Below are 17955 nucleotides of genomic sequence, written 5' to 3' on the forward strand. Positions count from 1 at the left end.
GTTTAGAGTTTAGGGTTTAGAGTTTAGGGTTTAGAGTTTAGAGTTGAGAAATGAGGTTTTGGGGATAAGATTTCAAATTTTGAAAAAAGAAAAAAATTAAAACTTTCAAAGGATAAACTTAGAAAGGTGCTATTTTGGTCATTTTAGTTTTTGAGTACTATTTTTGTGATATAAACTTAGAAAGGTGTTATTTTGGAGATTTTACTTTTTTTATTTTGACAAACAATATTTATAAGGTGGTAGTGACGCACTGACAACAAGACGTATTATATATATATATATATATATATATATATATATATATATNNNTGCAGTATAAGCAGATGAATTAGGTGAAAAGGGGAATAAATGGTGAATAAGACATGAAATAAAAATTGTTTGAAATAGTATATCATTGTCTGTCTGTGATAAATTAGACAAATGCTAACAACATAATAATAATAATATACTCCAATAAATCGATGAAGAAGTAGAAGAAAGGGGTAATTGTGGAAAAAGAAAAAGAAGGAAATCGTGGGGGAAAGAAAGAAAAGCAGAGTCGTTTTCAGATCGTGAATGAAGCAGAGAAGCGTATCTCTCTCTCTCTCTCTACTTTGACCATTCCTTTTCCTTTTTATTCCTCCTCATCATCATCATCTTCGAGCTTCCTACTCCGATTCTTACTTCTTCTTCTTCTCTTATCCCATTAATCAATCAATCTCTCTACCCGCTCTCTAGGGTTCTTCCTCTTCAGGTATCCCAACCTCGTCTCTTTTTCATTTTTCTTTTGTTTGTATATTAGCTTTTATTTTTATTACATAAACCTTCTGATTATTGCGTCTGCTTTTTTTTTCTTTTTCCTACCTCTGCAAAGACAGAACCTTTCTCTGTCTCTCTGCTTGTACCTTGTACCTTGTACCTTTCCTCTCCCTATCCACTCTTGTCACCCCTTTTTGCTTCTTAATCTCATCTCTCACTCTGTTTTTTTTTTTTTTTTTGAATATAACTTTTCAGAAGCTGGTTTATTAGCCATGGAGCCCAATGGGTATAATAGGAAAGAAAGAAAGAGAGAACCTTTTGGGAGAATGAATGGTAATGGTGGTGGTGATGTTGACGCTGACCTTGATCCATGGACTGCATGGGCTTACAGGCCTCGCACTATCTCCCTTCTCCTCATTGGCGCTTGTTTCCTCATGTGAGAGTCTCACTTCTTCCTTCTCCTCCTCCTCTGTCTCATTTCTTCTGATCCTCAAGCTTTTTTTGTTTTTTTGAGTTGAATTAGTTGGGCTAGTGGCGCTCTTGATCCTGAGAGCACTACTTCTGATGATCTTGTCACTTCTGTCAAAAGGTTTCCTCTTTCTCTTTATTTAAGCATTTTTCTTCATTTGAATCCATTTATTGACACTACTATGTCTCTTTCTCTATAGGGGAGTGTGGGCTATGATTGCTGTCTTTCTTGCTTACTCTCTGCTTCAGGCACCTTCAACGTAATCTTCCTTTACTTTTTTTTGTAACGATGATTACTTGTACTGCTCCTGTCTTTTAATAAAGTTGTTTCCTTTGTGCAGGGTTCTTATCAGGCCTCACCCTGCACTCTGGCGCTTAGTCCATGGAATGGCCGTTATTTACTTAGTTGCACTTACTTTTTTGCTCTTCCAGGTTCACTTTTCTTATAGTTTCTTCGATACCCTTTACCTATGCATGTGACTATAGTTACAAACTCTAATAGTTACAAAGTATTATTCCTCCCAGAGACGCGACGATGCTAGGCAGTTCATGAAGTTTCTCCACCCTGACCTTGGAATTGGTAAATATATATATATATATACTGCTGTTTTATTCACCACTTATTCTTATTGAGTTTGCTAATGTTTGCAGAACTTCCTGAGAGATCATACGGTGCTGATTGCCGTCTTTATGTGCCTGATCACCCAACAAACAGGTTTAAAAATCTTTATGTATGGTATCTTCTCAATCTCAACAACTCTCTCCCCCTTTATTTTTTGTTAAAACAAAGTTGTCTTTATCATAGGCATAGCCTTTGTATTATTAATCTAAAGGCTTATTATGCTTTTGGTTTACAATTTTTCCAGGACACTATATTTGACGAGTTTTTCTTGGCCCACATCTTTGGATGGTGGGGAAAAGCAATTTTGATAAGGAACCAGCCGCTTCTGTGGGTGCTTTCCATTGGTTTTGAGTTATTGGAGGTTGGTCTCTTTTGTCTTCCTTCTCTTATGTGTTTCCTGGTTTTAATTTGATACCAGTAATAAGTATGTTCTATGTTCTCCAGCTTACTTTTCGGCACATGTTACCAAATTTCAACGAGTGCTGGTGGGACAGTATTGTTCTTGATATCCTGATATGCAACTGGTTTGGTATGATCCTTAATCCATTTTTTCTATTCTATATATATGTCTTGCATTTTAATTGTTATGTAGAGGAGCTGAGTAACGTTTTGTATTTGTTTTATAATGTTGGTAGGGATATGGGCTGGAATGTATACAGTACGCTACTTTGATGGTAAAACATACGAGTGGGTTGGCATTAGCCGCCAGCCTAACATTATTGGCAAAGTAAGGTTTTGTTCATACACATGGTTGGTTCCTAGCTGTTGTACGTTTGATGAGAGTTTTTGATTTTTTTCTTCTTCTTCTCAGGTTAAAAGGACATTGGGGCAGTTCACACCAGCCCATTGGGACAAAGACGAGTGGCACCCACTGCAAGGACCTTGGCGTTTTATTCAAGTGCTCACTCTTTGCATCATCTTCTTGACGGTTGAGCTGAACACATTCTTTCTCAAGTTCAGCCTGTGGATCCCTCCTCGAAACCCTGTGATTCTCTATAGGCTGATCTTGTGGTGGCTCATAGCGATTCCAACAACACGGGAGTACAATTCATATCTCCAAGACAGGTATAACTATTAGCCACTGTGATATTGGCTTGGTGCTAGTTGAAATATATATATATATATATATATTAACCAGTGTTCAAAAAATTGGCCTAGGTGCCCGATTAAACAATAATCTTCATTAAAGCGATTAACCACCGCCTAGAAATTTCTTCAACATTGCATATAACTAGTTCTTCTGGTTATTGACAGGAAACCTGTGAAAAAGGTTGGATCATTCTGTTGGCTGTCACTGGGGATATGCATTGTAGAACTTCTCATCTGCATCAAGTTTGGAACTGGTAAGTTGTTGCTTACATATGTTCTACTTTATTCATTTTAATGTTACTTATGGTTACATGCTTGTGATGTGACACCAAAAACAGGATTGTACCCAACGGAAATGCCAGTGTGGGTAGTGACGCTTTGGGGAAGTGTGGGACTTGGGCTTGTGGCCTTCTTGATGGGTTGGACATGGAAGATTCAGAAGACACTCGAGAGAAAGAGACGCTAATAAGCTCATAAATTATTGTTGCAGCAGAGGTGAGACAGTCAAATGCCATTGTAGGTTTTTTTTGGTTATTTTGTAAATAGGGGAGAGGAAAGAACAATGTAAATGCAATTTTCTTTTAGGGATAGTTGTGTGATATTTACATTACAGAGCTGTTTCCAATCAATTCTTTCATGCATCAAAATTGCATTTCATTGATCTTTGTTCTCTTCTACTCAAACTAGCAAACATTTTTGGTTTGAATGGTGTAACATGTTAGTGACATTAATATAATCAATGTTGATTTGGTTATCAATATCATTCACACACTTTTAAAATTTAACGCACGTTTTGATGCATTTAAATCAAGTCAGCGCCAACAAGCGTTATTATTACTTCTACTGTCAAATGCCGATCTCCACGTTGATTTTAATGACATTAAATGCTACTATCATTTAAGAAATTCAAAGCTGTTGTCTTCTTTTGATTTGGTATGTTATATAGGTACCACGACATAGATAATACACATACCTATATGGCTATATCTCATAATGACGCAACGACATTCTTTGTTACATTTACACATTTAAATACTACAAAACAGTAGCAGGCTAGGCTGTCTTGAGACCAATGCAATCGAGTATCATCTCCCCCTATTATTCTGTGTTATCACAATCAACATAATTAGTTTTCTTTCTTGTACGAAAAAGTAAAAAAAAAAGAAAGACGGAATCAAATTTGATATTGGTTGGGTGGATAATAATATTAAAGATTGCATGACGTGCCGCCCCAACATGTCACATGTGTTTTGATCTTTCTTAGGTTTGCAAAAATGTTAAGTTGGCATCTAGACTCCGACAATGTTGACCATCTTTTTCTCACTTTTCCAACATCATATTCTATTACAACTTCCTTAAAAGCCAAAAAGATGTCAGAAGAAGTCTTTATGTAAAACGAATATGTCGTCCTTACGGGGAATCTTGGGAGAATCTAGTTTTCGAGTTTTAATGGGCTTGGGCTTTTGAGATTGTAGATATTTTGGGCTTAAGTTCTATCAGAGGCCTGTAGAGACACTAAATGAAATGAATCTGGAGCCACAAGAATATGTCGTCATTACAGGGAATCTTGGGAGATTTCGGGGTTTTAATGGGCTTTGGGCTTTCAAGATTGTAAATAGTTTGGGCCTAACTTGCATTAGAGACCTGTTGAAATGAATCTAGAGACATCTAAAGACGGACCGACTCAGAACTCAAAACAAATCTGTAGGGTTCGTTGTCTCCTTCAGGTCTCGATCTCCGCTCTAGGACAGGTCAGATTTTGCCAAGTAGATCTAACTTCCGTTTTGATTTTGATGTTATCTCCCTACAAACCTATCGGTTCTACTTTTTTTTCTTTCTCTGACAAGAATCTCATATATGTGTTGCAGTTCTACAAGCTTCAAATTTGACTTCTCGCCATGTAAGCTTCGATACCATCCTTTTATGTAGATTACCAATCGATACATCATGTTGAGTAGATAGATCTTATGTAGCTGTCTGAATTTGTTGACTGGAATCATCATCTCCGTTTTTAGATTTGTGCTATATGGTCTGTGGTGGTGCTAATCGAGATGTAGTGTATCCTTGTTTAAATTTGACGCGACTACTAGGTAGTGTTGTCGTTGATAATCAAATGAACCGAGCCTCATCTTGCATCATATGAGCATAGCTTCGTTTTGCTTACACGGGTTTGATTTTTAATAAAAGATGTTTCTTTCGTTTTTTTTTAATATTTCAGGGCAGATGAGGAAGTTGTTGATCCAAAGAAGTACCTTGAGGAATCTTGCAAACCAAAATGTGTGAAGCCACTACTCGAATATCAGGTGAAAACTGACGATGATGACATTGATGTTGTTTTGACAATATATGAATCATATAAACTAGTTCGATACTGTGGCATGTGTGTGTGAAGATCATTGTTGGCTGATACATATTTTTTTTGTTGGGTGTGGTTCTCAGGCGTGTGTGAAGAGAATCCAAGGTGATGACTCTGGCCACAAGCATTGCACCGGGCAGTACTTCGACTACTGGCATTGCATTGACAAATGTGTAAGTAGTAGCTCTGGTTTTCCCTTTGCTGTTCACATCATCTTCTTCTTCTTTCTACGTTACAATACTGAGATGAAGCTTGATTTTGTATCTCCAGGTTGCACCCAAGCTTTTTGCGAAACTGAAATGAAAACAACGCGATTCTGGACACAGTATCTTCTTGAGTTTGCTTCATGTTATTTTTAAGAGGATGTATAAAACGCAGTGGATGTTGAATACCTGCAAACCTGAATATGCCAAATGGCTTTTGTTTCTATGGCCGTGTGCGGTTATTACATTTTTTTGCTACAGATTTTTTTAAAGTAATTGCGTACCTAATAACGAGAATCTGTCTTTATCTTGGTCTTGATGTCTCACGAGAGACGAATCAACAAATTGATCAGGATTGGAGTTTCAATAAAGATAGATTTTGGAGGCCTCTAACCGCCCCGGTAGGATAAACCGCACCAAAGTGTAAGCCTCAACTTTGAAACTTCTTAGGCTTCTAAAGAAACACTGATGGGGACGTATAACTAGGGGTGTTAATTCGGGCTGGCCGTGCCAGCTCTGAACCCGCTAAACCCGTAAATATTTGAGTCAGGTCTGGTCCGGCTCGAAAATATTTTGGGTCTAGAATTCAAAGCCCGGCCCGATCCTTATAGATACTTTTCGAAAAATAATTTGTCATTATCACTTCCATCGTTTTACTACATGTGAATTTTCGTTAAAAAAAAGTTTCATTTTTTTAAAAAAATATATAAAATGAGTTCAAAATTTTATTCTTTATCACAAATATTTTATTTTTTCGTATGATTTAAAACATATTATAGACAAATCAAATTTAATAAAATTTAAATAATCAAATATCAATTAAAACTTAACATATAAGAGAAACGTTTCATACTTTGTATTTTGAAATACAAAAATCATGTTGTACATGAAAGAAGAATATACATTTGCAAAATTTAAAATGTAACACTCGTAATGATGAGACAATAAAGTGCATTAACAACTTCGATTACAAGGAAAAATAATAATATTTAAGCTAAAATACAAAATTTCGGATTTTTGGACCGACCCAATCCCAAATGGATTTAGCCCAAAATACCAAAAGCTCAAACGGACTTAGCTCGAAAGATCCAAATTTTTTGGGTTTATAAAACTAAGCCCAAGTCCGGTAAATTTTAAGGCTAGGCATGATCGGGCTGCGGACTTCGGCCCTAATTGACATGTCTACGTATGACAAAGAAAATGGCCTAACATGAACTCTAAAACAGATGGGGACATATAACTGAGAAAATGGCCTAACATGAACTTTAAGGCTATGAATGCAACACGGTTCAAATGCAGTACATATCCAGACCATTACCAATGCAGATTGAACTGCAATTTTTTTTCCATTCAACTTTTCAAATGCAAAACAAAATAAAATTATAAAATAAAAAGAATCTGCATGCAGAATAAATTTGGTTATTGATTTAATGATCTGCAGGAAAGAAAGAAAAAACACCGAAAACATGCTGAGGGCCAATGAGAATAATTTGTTTTTGTTTTGTTTTTGTTTTTCTTTCCCTCCTACCAATAAATATATTCATTTAATTTGTTTCTTTCACTTTTAAATCACATAATAATTCATTTCAAAAGTACATTTAATATATTGTTCCAGCTTTTCATTTTATTAGTAGTTTATTTTAAACGAATTTTACAAGCATATTTTATATATTCAATAAATATTTTAATAGAAAATTATGCATATGTTGATTACATATTCACAATTTTATATAATTTTCAATAATAAATAGTCATGAATTTTTTTTATATAATCTAAGAATATATGCTTATAATATTGAATTATATAATGTTTAGTTAACGAAACATATATGTTATAGTTTATTTTTTTATAATTGATAATAATTAACATAAATAAAATAATATTAGTTTTATGGTTGAGGAAAATGATATGAAAACCAATTTTCAGATTCAGATTATATCAGATCAGTTCGGATATACCCAAAATAAATTCTAAATTCTAAAATTTAAAATAAAACATAAAAAATATATAGTTATTTACATAGAATGAAGTAGTTAAGATACTTATTTAAATTTTAAATATTTATTGATAGATATCATATCAAAATAAATATGAAATTTAATATCTTAAGTATATATTTATTTGTTAAATATTTATATTTATATAAATTTGGACATTCAGTTCAGTTTTTTCATATATTTTTCACCCGTTGGATTCAGTTTAATAACACTTTCGGTTCATATATGTTTTATAACACCCTACAAAACCCATTCATGTATTGTTTTTACATTTTGGACTTGGTACGAGTCAGTTTTTGGTTCCGGTTCGGTTCGAAATTCAGGTTAAAGATTTTATGTCCAGCCCTAATTAACGTCTTTGGATCCTAATTAGATTTTAATTTGGACTATAAAAATAATTAAAGGGACAAGGAATACTCTTTGTCATTTTAATGAATTTTATATAGTTTTTAAGTTTCAATATATTTATTAGAATGATAATTTTTTTTACGGTTTTTTGTTGTTTACCTTTTATATAATGTTTAAAATTTCTTTGTATTTATTAAATTAATAAAAAAAATTGATAAGAATTTGTATTTTTGTTTTAGATATTTAATTAAAAAATTTATTTTAAACATTTGGTTAAATACATTAATTCGATAAACTAGCTTAACCAGTTTGTTCTGCATGATCTGCTTGAACTGCATTTGTTCTGCTTGATCTGCATTTTGGGTTTGATCTGCGTTTTCTTGATCTGCTTACCATTCGAAGCCTAACTTTGTCTTTTTCTACCTTAACTTTTCATATTCCATACTGAACTAGACATAAAATGTTTCTTTTGTCCCTTCCAGGCGATCGAAAATACAACATGAATTTACGCGTCGTACTTTTTTATTCCTGAATTTTATACTAATGCATATTTCATACTGAACTAAACAAAAAATCAAAAATACTACATGAACTTTCAAAATAGTGATTATATATATTGACGGTCAAAAGTGTTAATCATCCTTTGAGTGAAGTAGGAGTGGGCGTTCGGGTATCAATTCGAGTTCGGTTCGTTCTATACGGATTTTGAGTTTTCGGAGTTAAAAAATTTAAACCTCATTCGGATATTTATAAAAAAATCAGTTTGGGTTCGTTTCGGATTTTTTTCCGGGTTTGTATAACACATTTATATTATTTTAAAAAAAAAATCAATTCAAATACCATAAATTTCTCAACTATATAAAAAAATATTACATATAAATTTTAATAATGAATTCCAAAATATTTAAACTTAACATATAAATTAGTTTGGATTAAATATTTGAATAGATAATCAATAGAAATTTCAATTATTTTTGATGTTTTGAGTACTATTGTAGACATTTACTTTTTACTATTTATATATATATTTTAAGTATTTTGGAAAATTTCAAAATATTTTATATATTTAGGATATTTTTGTGCCAAATCTACAAATAATTAATAAATTTAGGAAGATAAATTGGATTCGAATATATTCAGATTCCTAAAATATCACAGTTCGTGTCGGCTCCGGTTTTGGTTTTCTAGATACCAAAATTTTGAACCGGTTTGGATATTTAACCAATTTTGGTTTGGATTCGATACTACTTTTTTGAATCAGATTTGGTTCGATTCTTCGGATTCAGATTTTTTTGTCCAGTCCTAGTGTGCGAGTTCAAACCTCCAATTTTTTTTTTAATTTAATAGATGACTAACCTCTTTGACGGTCAATATATATAAGCACAATTTTGAAAGTCCGTATAGTATTTTTTTTAATTTTTAATTTTATAGAATTTATCTAAAATAACGTCGTTTTGATAAATTAACCGATGACTTAACACTTTTGAGTTTTTGTTTAGTTCAATATATAATATGCACTATTATAAAGTTCAAGAATAAAATTACATGATAGGTAAATGTACTTTAAATTTTTGTTTAATTTAGTTTGATATACTCGCTATTACAAAGTTTAGGTGGGAAAAGACACACGCCTAAATTTCAGGTTGAAATAGACCTTTTTCACACGTATAACACATGGGAGCCGCCGCATTTAGACTGAATCGAATCTTTCCAAGTGGCAACAGTTCTTTGTTTCTTATAATTTACACACATTCACTCTACAACTACAATGTAGTTTCTCCCATCCTCATACAATACATCACACAGCCATGAACGGTGGAGACGGTCCTTCTAGCTATGCTCGCAACTCCTCCTATCAGGTTTAGAGTAGATATACATCACCCCCAACCACTCTTTTTTTCTTTTATTTATTTATTCTTAAGTATACCAACATGTTCAACTGTGTGTAGAGGGGAGCCATTGACGCTGCTGAAGCACTCCTTAGGAAGGAGATCCAGAAGCGTCTCGACCTCACCAACCATACATTCTCTACATTCACCATCGCTGACTTTGGATGTTCCTCTGGCCCCAACACCCTTCTTGCTGTAGACATCATCATTCAAGCTCTCCTCCACAAGTTCAGATCCTCTACGGCTAATGTTAAAACCCCTGAGTTTCAAGTCTTCTTCAACGACCTCTCGCACACTGATTTTAATGCACTCTTTGCTTTGCTCCCTCCTCAGAGTCAACGCCCCTACTTCTTGGCAGGTGCATTACTTTACTTTGGTTTTAATCGGCACAAGTAACAACTCTACTTAATGGTCATAATAATGCTTCACAGGGGTCCCTGGCTCTTTTTATGGAAACTTGTTTCCCAAGGCATCTCTCAACTTGGCCTATTCCTCTTGTGCTCTCTGTTGGCTCTCCGACGTGCCACCAGAGCTAAGTGACACAACCTCTCCTGCTTACAACGGAGGCAGGATTCATTACACAGGAGCATCAGCAGAGGTTGCACAGGCCTACTCTCGTCAGTACAAAAAGGATGTCAAGTCTTTCCTTGTTGCAAGATCACGGGAGCTCGCAGAAGACGGGCTGATGGCATTGATTGTGCCCGGTGTACCAGATGGGTTTCTCGATTCTCAGGCTTCAACGGGATCCGAGTTCGATCTCGTGGGCTCATGCCTCATGGACATGGCCAGAGAGGTACTTGGTGGTTGGTTTTTCTTAATAACGCATATACGAGTAAAATGACTCTAAAACACTTTACTGCAGGGACGAATCAAGGAGGAGGATGTAGACAGTTTCAACCTGCCTATCTATTACACAACTCCAAAGGAACTGGAAGAGATCATCAGAAGCGACGGGGAGCTCAAAATCGAGAAGATGGGGACACTGGATGGTGTGGACGCACACGACACCATGCCTGACCTTGAATCGAGGGTCCTGTACCTCAGAGCGGTCCTGGAACGTCTCATTCGCACCCACTTTGGCCACCAAATCCTTGACGAGCTGTTTGACCGCTACTCTCTCAAACTTTCTCAGTCCTCTTTCTTCCTCTATCCTCAAACCCACAAATCCATCATGATCTTTACCTTTCTCACTCGCCTTAGTTACATTTGATACATGTTCTCCAATTTCAACTAATAATAAGCAAGGGTTTACCTTCTCTATGGATATAATAATAATGTGTTTACACAACTGATATCACATTGTCTATATTTTGAATATTCAAAGAATTTGAGTCATTATTAAACAAGACTTCAAGTTCATTCAAGAAACATGTAAAGGAGATAGATATTCATCAAGTACTCACAGAAAACAAAAAAAAATAAGAACAATAACACAACAGTTTATTGGTTCCACGGTAGAACTCAATGCCTGTAGTATCCACTGCCTTGGTGAGGAGGCTGAGGCTGAGGCGGGTGTAGGTACGGATTCGGGGCGGTATAAGGAGGCCGAGGCTGCTGTCCCTGAGGATCATAGTACGAGCCTTGTTGCCAAGATGGATAAGGCTGTTGCTGTTGCGGGGCCTGAGGAGGGTATGGTTGTGGTGGCGCCTGGCCATGAGGTGTGTGGTACGGGGGAGGTGGACCATAGGGTGGGATAGAGTAGCCAGGTCTTGACAGTTGTTCGGGCGGTCTATAGTATGGTGCTTGTGGGTGAGGATGAGATGGATTATGAGTTTCTTGTGGAGGAGGCGAACTTGTAGCTGTCGGCTGATGTACAGATGGGTATGGACCGGAGTTTCTACGATCCTGAAAACTCAGACCAGACATCTGTCGTTGCACATCTTCAATCATTTCTCGGCACTGGATACTCCTCGTCATCACAAAATCACTGCATTGCTGTTTGACATTCGTGATTGCATCCTATTGACACCAATAAAGACAATGTCTCAGATTGCAGAGAAGTACAATCGCATCCTCAATGTAGTGTAAAAATTTCAAGACCCTCCCAGACAAGTGACATGGTATTAAGAGTGAAGACATGCTTATACAGAGGTTGCAATTATAAAAAGAAAAGAAACTCACTTGGAGAGTGACATAGAACTTCAAGCCCTCATTGACATTTTCCTTGATCTCTCGATACTTGGATATAGCCGCTTGAATCTGGTTATAGCACTTCTCTCTGGATGCTGAAGAACAGGGAAACACATAAAACAAATAAGTGGGAGCAAATGAACCGAAACACAGGAGCATAAAAACTCTCATTTTCTTCAAAATCAGAATGTACCAATTTTATCATGGATTACGCATTAACCAACATATAGAATTCTAAACACAAACTACTTTGATTCATCATATTTCTTAAACAGTTCTAGAGTTCATGCAAGACGGAAGCTGCGAGCTCACCTTTATAATCTTCAAGATTAAAAACAGTTGAGAACTCTTCATTTTGAGCCTATAACCAAGGAAAGAAACCCATTATGAGTAGTCAGTTTCTACTACCAATGAGACATGATCACTAGATATTGATTACTATCACCTTACATTCATTGGTTATCAGAAAAGGATAAAAAACCATGATGAAAAGTAAAGTGCTACTACAAGAGTGGTCAAAAAAGGTACACCTGAATTTGCCTCAACAACTGTTCTTGAACTTCAATGTTTTGAGAAATATCTTCACAGATGTGATCATACTTTGATATCTCTTTCCTGAACATATCTTCATATGAACCTGTAATCGTCATCAGCTTTGGCAGTATGTCATCCTAAAACAAGTATCCAGTAAAAGTCAAATGAGTTTTGCATTCCAATATCAAGAAACACAATGATGACCAATCAATAGAAAATTATTTCACCTTTCTTTTCATCTCTTTGAGCATGTCTTCAAGACCTGCGCGCTGAGCACCAAGATTTTCCAGTTGCCTCTGTGCAAAAAGAAACAAAATTGTGAGAATAATGATTCGTGAAAGCTGCACAAATCCCTTCCTAAGTATATAATCGCAGCTTCACCAAAGGAAATAGGATATACCAGACTCTGCTTCAGAGTTCCCACGATGGCATCCTCCGTTGCGTCCAGAGACATCATTGGCTTAGCTAGAGATGGGATGGCAGATTCTATCTGATAATCAAAACAGAAAACCATAACGTCTAAGTGTGTGATTTGAATAGGCTGCACCCAAAGATTTTAGGTACTAGGATAATCGAAACGAAGAACCCTAAGAGACAAGTTTTAAGCCTAACAAAAAATATATTAAAAAACTAGGAAGTACATACCGGCCTTCGATCAAGAATTGACATGAGGGCGGAATTCTCTCTCACAGAACGCTCAATCTTCACATCACTTTCTCCAGCTTGTTTCAAATTGGCTGCAAAACGATTTAACCTATCCTGCAAGTTCTTTGTCAGAGTGCTAGACTGAGGCCTAGTCCACCGAGTCCCAAATTGGCTTCTAAATTGAGTATCTTCAGTTGCTTCTTTCTGCAAAAGCTCTTCGGTGTGCACCAACAACTCCTGATTAACCCTCTTCAGATCTCTAAGTTGCTGGAGTTCAGCTTCCAAGCTAGCAGGACCACCACTGATCTGAACAGCTTCTACATCTTCTCTAAGATCAGCCGGAAGAGTTGAGTGACCATCCACAGCAAGAATAGAATCAGGAAGATCCATCTCTTTGAGCCTCACCCGAGTTAGCTCGCTCGCTTGCTGTAACCTCTCCGCCTGAGTCCTAATCACATCATCCACCATCTCAGTGTATCTAGAGAGAGCTTTCGCACTGCTGTCCGGAACAAGGATGGCAAACATCTTCTCCTTGCTTGCATCCAATATCTCAGTCATGTTCATTGGCTTAACCATTGAGAAAGTCGGAAGTGGAGACAAAGAAGCAGGAGACGGAACCCTCATGAGGTACACTCTATCGTTTTCCTTGACAGCCCTATCCAAATTGCAATTAATGCTCGCCTCTAGTTTGTTCATGGCTTCTATAAGCTGAGCAGGAGCTCCTCTCGAAGACTTCTTCGCCTCTGCCAAACGGCTGCTTCCGCTCCTCAGCCGAGCTATCTCTTCTGCAATTTCCTCTTTCTCGTGCAACTCCATTCCATACCTATAACAAGCTTCACTATAGAAGAGTGCTGCTTTCAGCTGCACATGAGAAATCCAGCCTTTCTCAAAATGATCCTTCAATGGTGGAGCGGTTAACGCAGCCAAAGCTTCCTCGTAGTATATACCAACCTGATTACAAGCAACCAAGAATTGCAAATTCAATCTAATCCACCAAAACCTAAGTTTTTTTTCCGCATACATGCTCATACTGAATCAAATTCTAAAGATCTTGAGTCAATAAATGACCACAAAATTGCATAGTATTCACCAAAATTGCATAGTACACACTAACCTGTCTAGCAATTTTAGCACAAACACCAGGAGTGCTTCCTTTAGCAATGGTATTCTCAAATACACATTCCTGAGCCTGAGCCAACATGAGCCTCTCCAACATCCCCACGCACTCCACCGACACATCCACGGTGGTGCTGCTCTGCCCGATCGACGCCTTAGTGGACTCGTTATCCCTCAGGTACGCGAACGCCCCCGCCGCACCGATGAACGCATGCGAAGCCTGACGGCGCCCATCCACGGTGGTGCGATCGTGACCGAGCCCGATCTGGCTGTAAGTAGCGCCGAGGTTGAAGAGAACGGCGGCTTTCTCCAGATGAATGTTCTGCTGAGTGGCCTTTTGCTTCTGCTTGAAGGTATCGTGCCATAGGAAAGAGACGGCGTTGACGTGGTGCTTCTCGGGGGAGATTGGAAACCGCGTCTCCACGAGGCATAGGGCTTTGTAGTAGGAGATGAGAAGGTCTCTCCGGGCGGAGGGAGACGGATCTGGGACGCGTTCAACGTCGGAGCGGAGTTGATTGAGGGTTTCGAGATCGTCTTCTAGAAGCTGAGCTTCGCGCTCGGAGTAGGTGAAGGTTATGTAGTTGCGGAGAGGACGGTAGAGATCGACTGAGCTCGTCTTCTTCTCGTGGATCGCGAGCATCAGATTAGAGAGCGCCGACGAAGCCATGGCGAATAATTGATTCGGATCAATCGCTCTTTCGATTTTTCTCTCCTCTTTGATCCTTAAACTCCTTATTGACTAAGGATTGATCGTGTTGGAGACGGCACGAAGTCCTGCGCTCAAATATCGAAACGGCGTGCTGTTTAATTATGTGACTAATGCCGCGTTCAGGACTAATCTTTTCGGTATTAATGAGACAATTAATGGATGTAGAAACTCAATACATTATACTTTTCCACCTTAACAAAAAGTCATTAGGAAGAATGTTGTGGTGTTTATCTTTTTTGTTTTTTCTCAAAAAAATAATAAAGTTGTGGTGATAAACAATACATATCATTAATCTTAAGGGATTACAAAAATCTAGATGTGTGTACGAATTAGAGGGGGCTTTGGTAGCAAAGAATATATCTGTCAAAAGTTTTTGAGCATCTTGTCATTTGACACTCCATCGGCAACAAGCATTGCTGTTATCTCCTGCAAATACACACAAATGATAAAGATACATATCTTCTACATAAGCATTTAGATTTCAAGCAACAGAAAACAGTGCATACTTCAGCCATTTGTCTCTGTCCGCACAACACCACTCCTGTGGCCGAGGGATCTGAAACTTGCTTAGCCCTTGCGAAAGCAGCCTATACACATAGATGATATATTTATTAATTTCATCCACACTGAGTTAAGCATTTATATTTGATGAATCTCAGTCTCACCTGCACATATCCGGTTTCCCCTCTCCACCCATCGTCTGGCTGTGACAACACCGGCACAACTTTGACACCTGATGATTCCCACTCTTCAAACTTTTCCTGTAAATCGAAGAGCACATGTAAATCCTTCTATAGATCAGATCCAGAGCGATAGATAGAAAGACTCTAGCGCTTATCATCAAAAGATTTTAACAATTCAACTGCTCATATTTTTATGCACCGACAACTGAGGGAATGAACCAAACCTGATAAGCCATTCTTTTCAGGTTCCTAGCTCCATAATAGAGTCTTACATCAGATCTTCTATCAGCGCCAAATCCTGCCTCAATTAGTGAGCGGATGGGACTGCAGAGAGATATAAGAACATGAGAGATTACATTCCAAGTAAAAGACAGTTGCTATAAGTCCCCTATCACCACCATCACTAGACATTGTTGATTCAATCAAGCACAGAACAAACCTAACGCTTTCTAAGTATTAGATAAAACAAAGAGCCCAAAAAACCTCATACAAGATACGTTGTGCACTTAAACCTTTAAGCTAGACCAAACTGAGATCATGGAGCATCAGCTAAGACGATGAACGATCAAACTTGGAGTAAAAGATTCTAACTTTATCCTCTCACCTAATTCCAGATCCAGTGGCGAAAATCAAAACCGTGGGATATTCTCCAGGAGGATCGATCTGATCGACGTCGAAACCATTACCCATCACGGAGCTAAGCTCAACGGTCTCCCCTCTCTTCAACCCGCAGAGAATCTCCGCCGTTGACCCAGCGATGCTCTTCACCAAGAACTCGAACGCACCGCTCGCAGCCGCGAAGGAAGGAGGAGAAGCGATCGCCAGAAACGAAGGCTTCTCGACATCAGGAACGCGGAGCTGGAGATACTGACCGGGTCGCGTGTAAGAAGCTGCGAGATCCGGGGAGTTGGAAATGTCGATCGAGATGTGGAAAAGCGATTCAGCCGCAGATTCGACGAGAGAGAGGGGAGCTGGGGTCCAGAGGGTGGCGTCCTGACGAACTGCGGCGGCGGAGGAGACGACGGAGGCGACGCGGTTACTGCGTGAGAAGCGGAGATGGCGTGTGAGGTGGGGACGGCGCAGGATAAACATGGGAGAGAGGGAGTTGCTAAAATGCGCACGGGTGACAGGAGGCGCGAAAGAGAGAGAGTGGGCATGGTGGAGATGAGTGTTTTGGGCTTATTGGACCGTCAAAATTAGCCGGCGGAAGAAAGGGGCGACACGAGGTTCTTTTTTCAACACTTAAATCGGCAACAGGTCTTATGTTTCACCACGTGGACGGTTAAGATATCGTTTACTATATCTTCTTCTCAGCCACTTGTTTACTAGTAAAAGTTCCCCAGTTACTTTGATAACCAGAACAAACAAATAATCTAACAACTCTTTGAGAAATGGCAAACTTTTGTTTGATATCTTTTTCGAGAAGATTCCAAGAAAATTTTACCAGCAATTGTATTCATTTCCAAACTTGAACACAAATTCTTTACTGATTTCTGGAACAATCGTTTGGTTTATATTCTTTTCAAGAAGATTCACAAAATCATGGAACTATGAATGACAACAATGGGATCAACACTACAGTGAATCAGTGATTTACAAAAAGACAAAGGTTAGTAGTACACAGAAAGTTAATGGAAATGTCTAAGAAACGTTGGTTACAAAAAGACAAACGTTACTAGTACGTTGATTTGATATATATTAAATCAATTTGTATAAAATTAATAAAAATAATATAAAATTGTATAATTATCAAATATTTAACATAAACAATATTTATAAAATTTGTAGATATGTAAGACTAATGATTTTACGATTAGATTTTTAAATTTTTAAAAAATTGTAGAAATTTTTGAAAATTTTAGTAATACAAATTATATAAATATACAAAATAATAATATTTCGAAATTTGAAATCTTATATATGAATATATTTATTTAATAGAGCCATGTCATATTTATTTTTTGAAATTGATTATAAAAAGACATGTGACAAAATCACTTCGCAAATATAGTCCGGGATTTGTTCATTTTTTTTGTGCATGACTAAACTAATGCCATTTATCAACCAAAAGCTACATTATAGTTTTATTATTCTCTCTTTTGTGGGATCGACTTTGTTTTTAGAGGCTCTTGTTTTAAAGTATCAGTTTATTATAAACCCCCATTGGTTGAATTTCACTGGTAATCAAATTGTGGTGGGTCATAATATTTGATCTTGGAAATCTTGTAATGATAATATAAGCATCATTTATATCAAAACCGATAGACTTGATGAGAATACTTGGTACATCGTGTATTAGTGTATATACGAGTTGATGAACCAAAGCTATAATATCAAATGCAAAACATCAATATATTAACATTGGAAGTAACAAAATTTGTTACATAAACATGTACTAACTTGTATTATATGTATAAATAAGGTATT

General features: G+C 37.2%; 5 protein-coding genes across 7 annotated transcripts; 3 read left to right on the top strand and 2 right to left on the bottom strand.

Annotated features, from left to right (window-relative positions):
• The first annotated feature begins 581 nt into the window (after nucleotides 1–581).
• LOC106292796 (CDP-diacylglycerol--serine O-phosphatidyltransferase 1) lies at nucleotides 582–3580 on the top strand. Of its 3 annotated transcripts, none has more exons than XM_013728453.1 (14): nucleotides 591–733; nucleotides 858–894; nucleotides 994–1174; nucleotides 1262–1327; nucleotides 1407–1466; nucleotides 1548–1638; nucleotides 1732–1786; nucleotides 1858–1937; nucleotides 2073–2189; nucleotides 2273–2357; nucleotides 2464–2555; nucleotides 2640–2893; nucleotides 3083–3171; nucleotides 3256–3580. In XM_013728453.1, the coding sequence occupies exons 3-14, from the start codon at nucleotides 1011–1013 to the stop codon at nucleotides 3381–3383; spliced, it is 1281 nt and encodes a 426-aa protein (XP_013583907.1). In that variant the 5' UTR covers nucleotides 591–733; nucleotides 858–894; nucleotides 994–1010; the 3' UTR covers nucleotides 3384–3580. The 3 variants fall into 3 exon arrangements, with proteins under 3 accessions (XP_013583905.1, XP_013583907.1, XP_013583906.1); XM_013728452.1 differs by having other exon boundaries at nucleotides 858–887; XM_013728451.1 differs by lacking the exon at nucleotides 858–894 and having other exon boundaries at nucleotides 582–733.
• Nucleotides 3581–4586: 1006 nt separating this feature from the next.
• LOC106293178 (cytochrome b-c1 complex subunit 6-like) lies at nucleotides 4587–5783 on the top strand. Its single transcript, XM_013728845.1, has 5 exons — nucleotides 4587–4668; nucleotides 4786–4817; nucleotides 5136–5220; nucleotides 5357–5446; nucleotides 5544–5783. Coding segments are annotated over exons 2-5 (210 nt in total). The 5' UTR covers nucleotides 4587–4668; nucleotides 4786–4815; the 3' UTR covers nucleotides 5577–5783.
• A 3735-nt stretch (nucleotides 5784–9518) lies between these two features.
• Nucleotides 9519–10966, top strand: LOC106294987 (probable S-adenosylmethionine-dependent methyltransferase At5g38780). Its single transcript, XM_013730726.1, has 4 exons — nucleotides 9519–9681; nucleotides 9772–10069; nucleotides 10143–10504; nucleotides 10574–10966. The coding sequence occupies exons 1-4, from the start codon at nucleotides 9631–9633 to the stop codon at nucleotides 10919–10921; spliced, it is 1059 nt and encodes a 352-aa protein (XP_013586180.1). The 5' UTR covers nucleotides 9519–9630; the 3' UTR covers nucleotides 10922–10966.
• Nucleotides 10967–10990: 24 nt separating this feature from the next.
• On the bottom strand, nucleotides 10991–14803 carry LOC106294986 (ALG-2 interacting protein X). The gene is made up of 8 exons (XM_013730725.1): nucleotides 14135–14803; nucleotides 13021–13971; nucleotides 12776–12865; nucleotides 12603–12671; nucleotides 12372–12512; nucleotides 12154–12202; nucleotides 11833–11936; nucleotides 10991–11670 (listed from the first exon to the last, which is right to left on the bottom strand). The coding sequence occupies exons 1-8, from the start codon at nucleotides 14801–14803 to the stop codon at nucleotides 11173–11175; spliced, it is 2571 nt and encodes an 856-aa protein (XP_013586179.1). The 3' UTR covers nucleotides 10991–11172.
• Nucleotides 14804–15051: 248 nt separating this feature from the next.
• Nucleotides 15052–16823, bottom strand: LOC106292699 (fruit protein pKIWI502). The gene is made up of 5 exons (XM_013728340.1): nucleotides 16133–16823; nucleotides 15753–15852; nucleotides 15511–15606; nucleotides 15352–15432; nucleotides 15052–15271 (listed from the first exon to the last, which is right to left on the bottom strand). The coding sequence occupies exons 1-5, from the start codon at nucleotides 16618–16620 to the stop codon at nucleotides 15209–15211; spliced, it is 828 nt and encodes a 275-aa protein (XP_013583794.1). The 5' UTR covers nucleotides 16621–16823; the 3' UTR covers nucleotides 15052–15208.
• Nucleotides 16824–17955: the final 1132 nt, after the last annotated feature.

This window comes from Brassica oleracea, chromosome C5, assembly GCF_000695525.1.
Source record: "Brassica oleracea var. oleracea cultivar TO1000 chromosome C5, BOL, whole genome shotgun sequence".
NCBI lineage: Eukaryota > Viridiplantae > Streptophyta > Magnoliopsida > Brassicales > Brassicaceae > Brassica > Brassica oleracea.

Coding starts and splice junctions, on each gene's coding strand:
- LOC106294987 (XM_013730726.1), top strand. CDS start 9,631: ATGAACGGTGGAGACGGTCCTTCTAGCTATGCTCGCAACTCCTCCTAT. Junction 9,682..9,771: donor CTCGCAACTCCTCCTATCAG/GTTTAGAGTAGA, acceptor AACTGTGTGTAG/AGGGGAGCCATTGACGCTGC. Junction 10,070..10,142: donor ACGCCCCTACTTCTTGGCAG/GTGCATTACTTT, acceptor AATGCTTCACAG/GGGTCCCTGGCTCTTTTTAT.
- LOC106294986 (XM_013730725.1), bottom strand. CDS start 14,803: ATGGCTTCGTCGGCGCTCTCTAATCTGATGCTCGCGATCCACGAGAAG. Junction 13,972..14,134: donor GTGCTAAAATTGCTAGACAG/GTTAGTGTGTAC, acceptor GCTTGTAATCAG/GTTGGTATATACTACGAGGA. Junction 11,937..12,153: donor TAATCTTGAAGATTATAAAG/GTGAGCTCGCAG, acceptor CCTGTTCTTCAG/CATCCAGAGAGAAGTGCTAT.
- LOC106292699 (XM_013728340.1), bottom strand. CDS start 16,620: ATGTTTATCCTGCGCCGTCCCCACCTCACACGCCATCTCCGCTTCTCA. Junction 15,607..15,752: donor TGAAAAGAATGGCTTATCAG/GTTTGGTTCATT, acceptor TTCGATTTACAG/GAAAAGTTTGAAGAGTGGGA. Junction 15,272..15,351: donor GACAGAGACAAATGGCTGAA/GTATGCACTGTT, acceptor GTGTATTTGCAG/GAGATAACAGCAATGCTTGT.
- LOC106293178 (XM_013728845.1), top strand. Junction 5,221..5,356: donor AGCCACTACTCGAATATCAG/GTGAAAACTGAC, acceptor TGTGGTTCTCAG/GCGTGTGTGAAGAGAATCCA. Junction 5,447..5,543: donor GGCATTGCATTGACAAATGT/GTAAGTAGTAGC, acceptor TTGTATCTCCAG/GTTGCACCCAAGCTTTTTGC.
- LOC106292796 (XM_013728451.1), top strand. CDS start 1,011: ATGGAGCCCAATGGGTATAATAGGAAAGAAAGAAAGAGAGAACCTTTT. Junction 1,639..1,731: donor TTACTTTTTTGCTCTTCCAG/GTTCACTTTTCT, acceptor TATTCCTCCCAG/AGACGCGACGATGCTAGGCA. Junction 2,556..2,639: donor AGCCTAACATTATTGGCAAA/GTAAGGTTTTGT, acceptor TCTTCTTCTCAG/GTTAAAAGGACATTGGGGCA.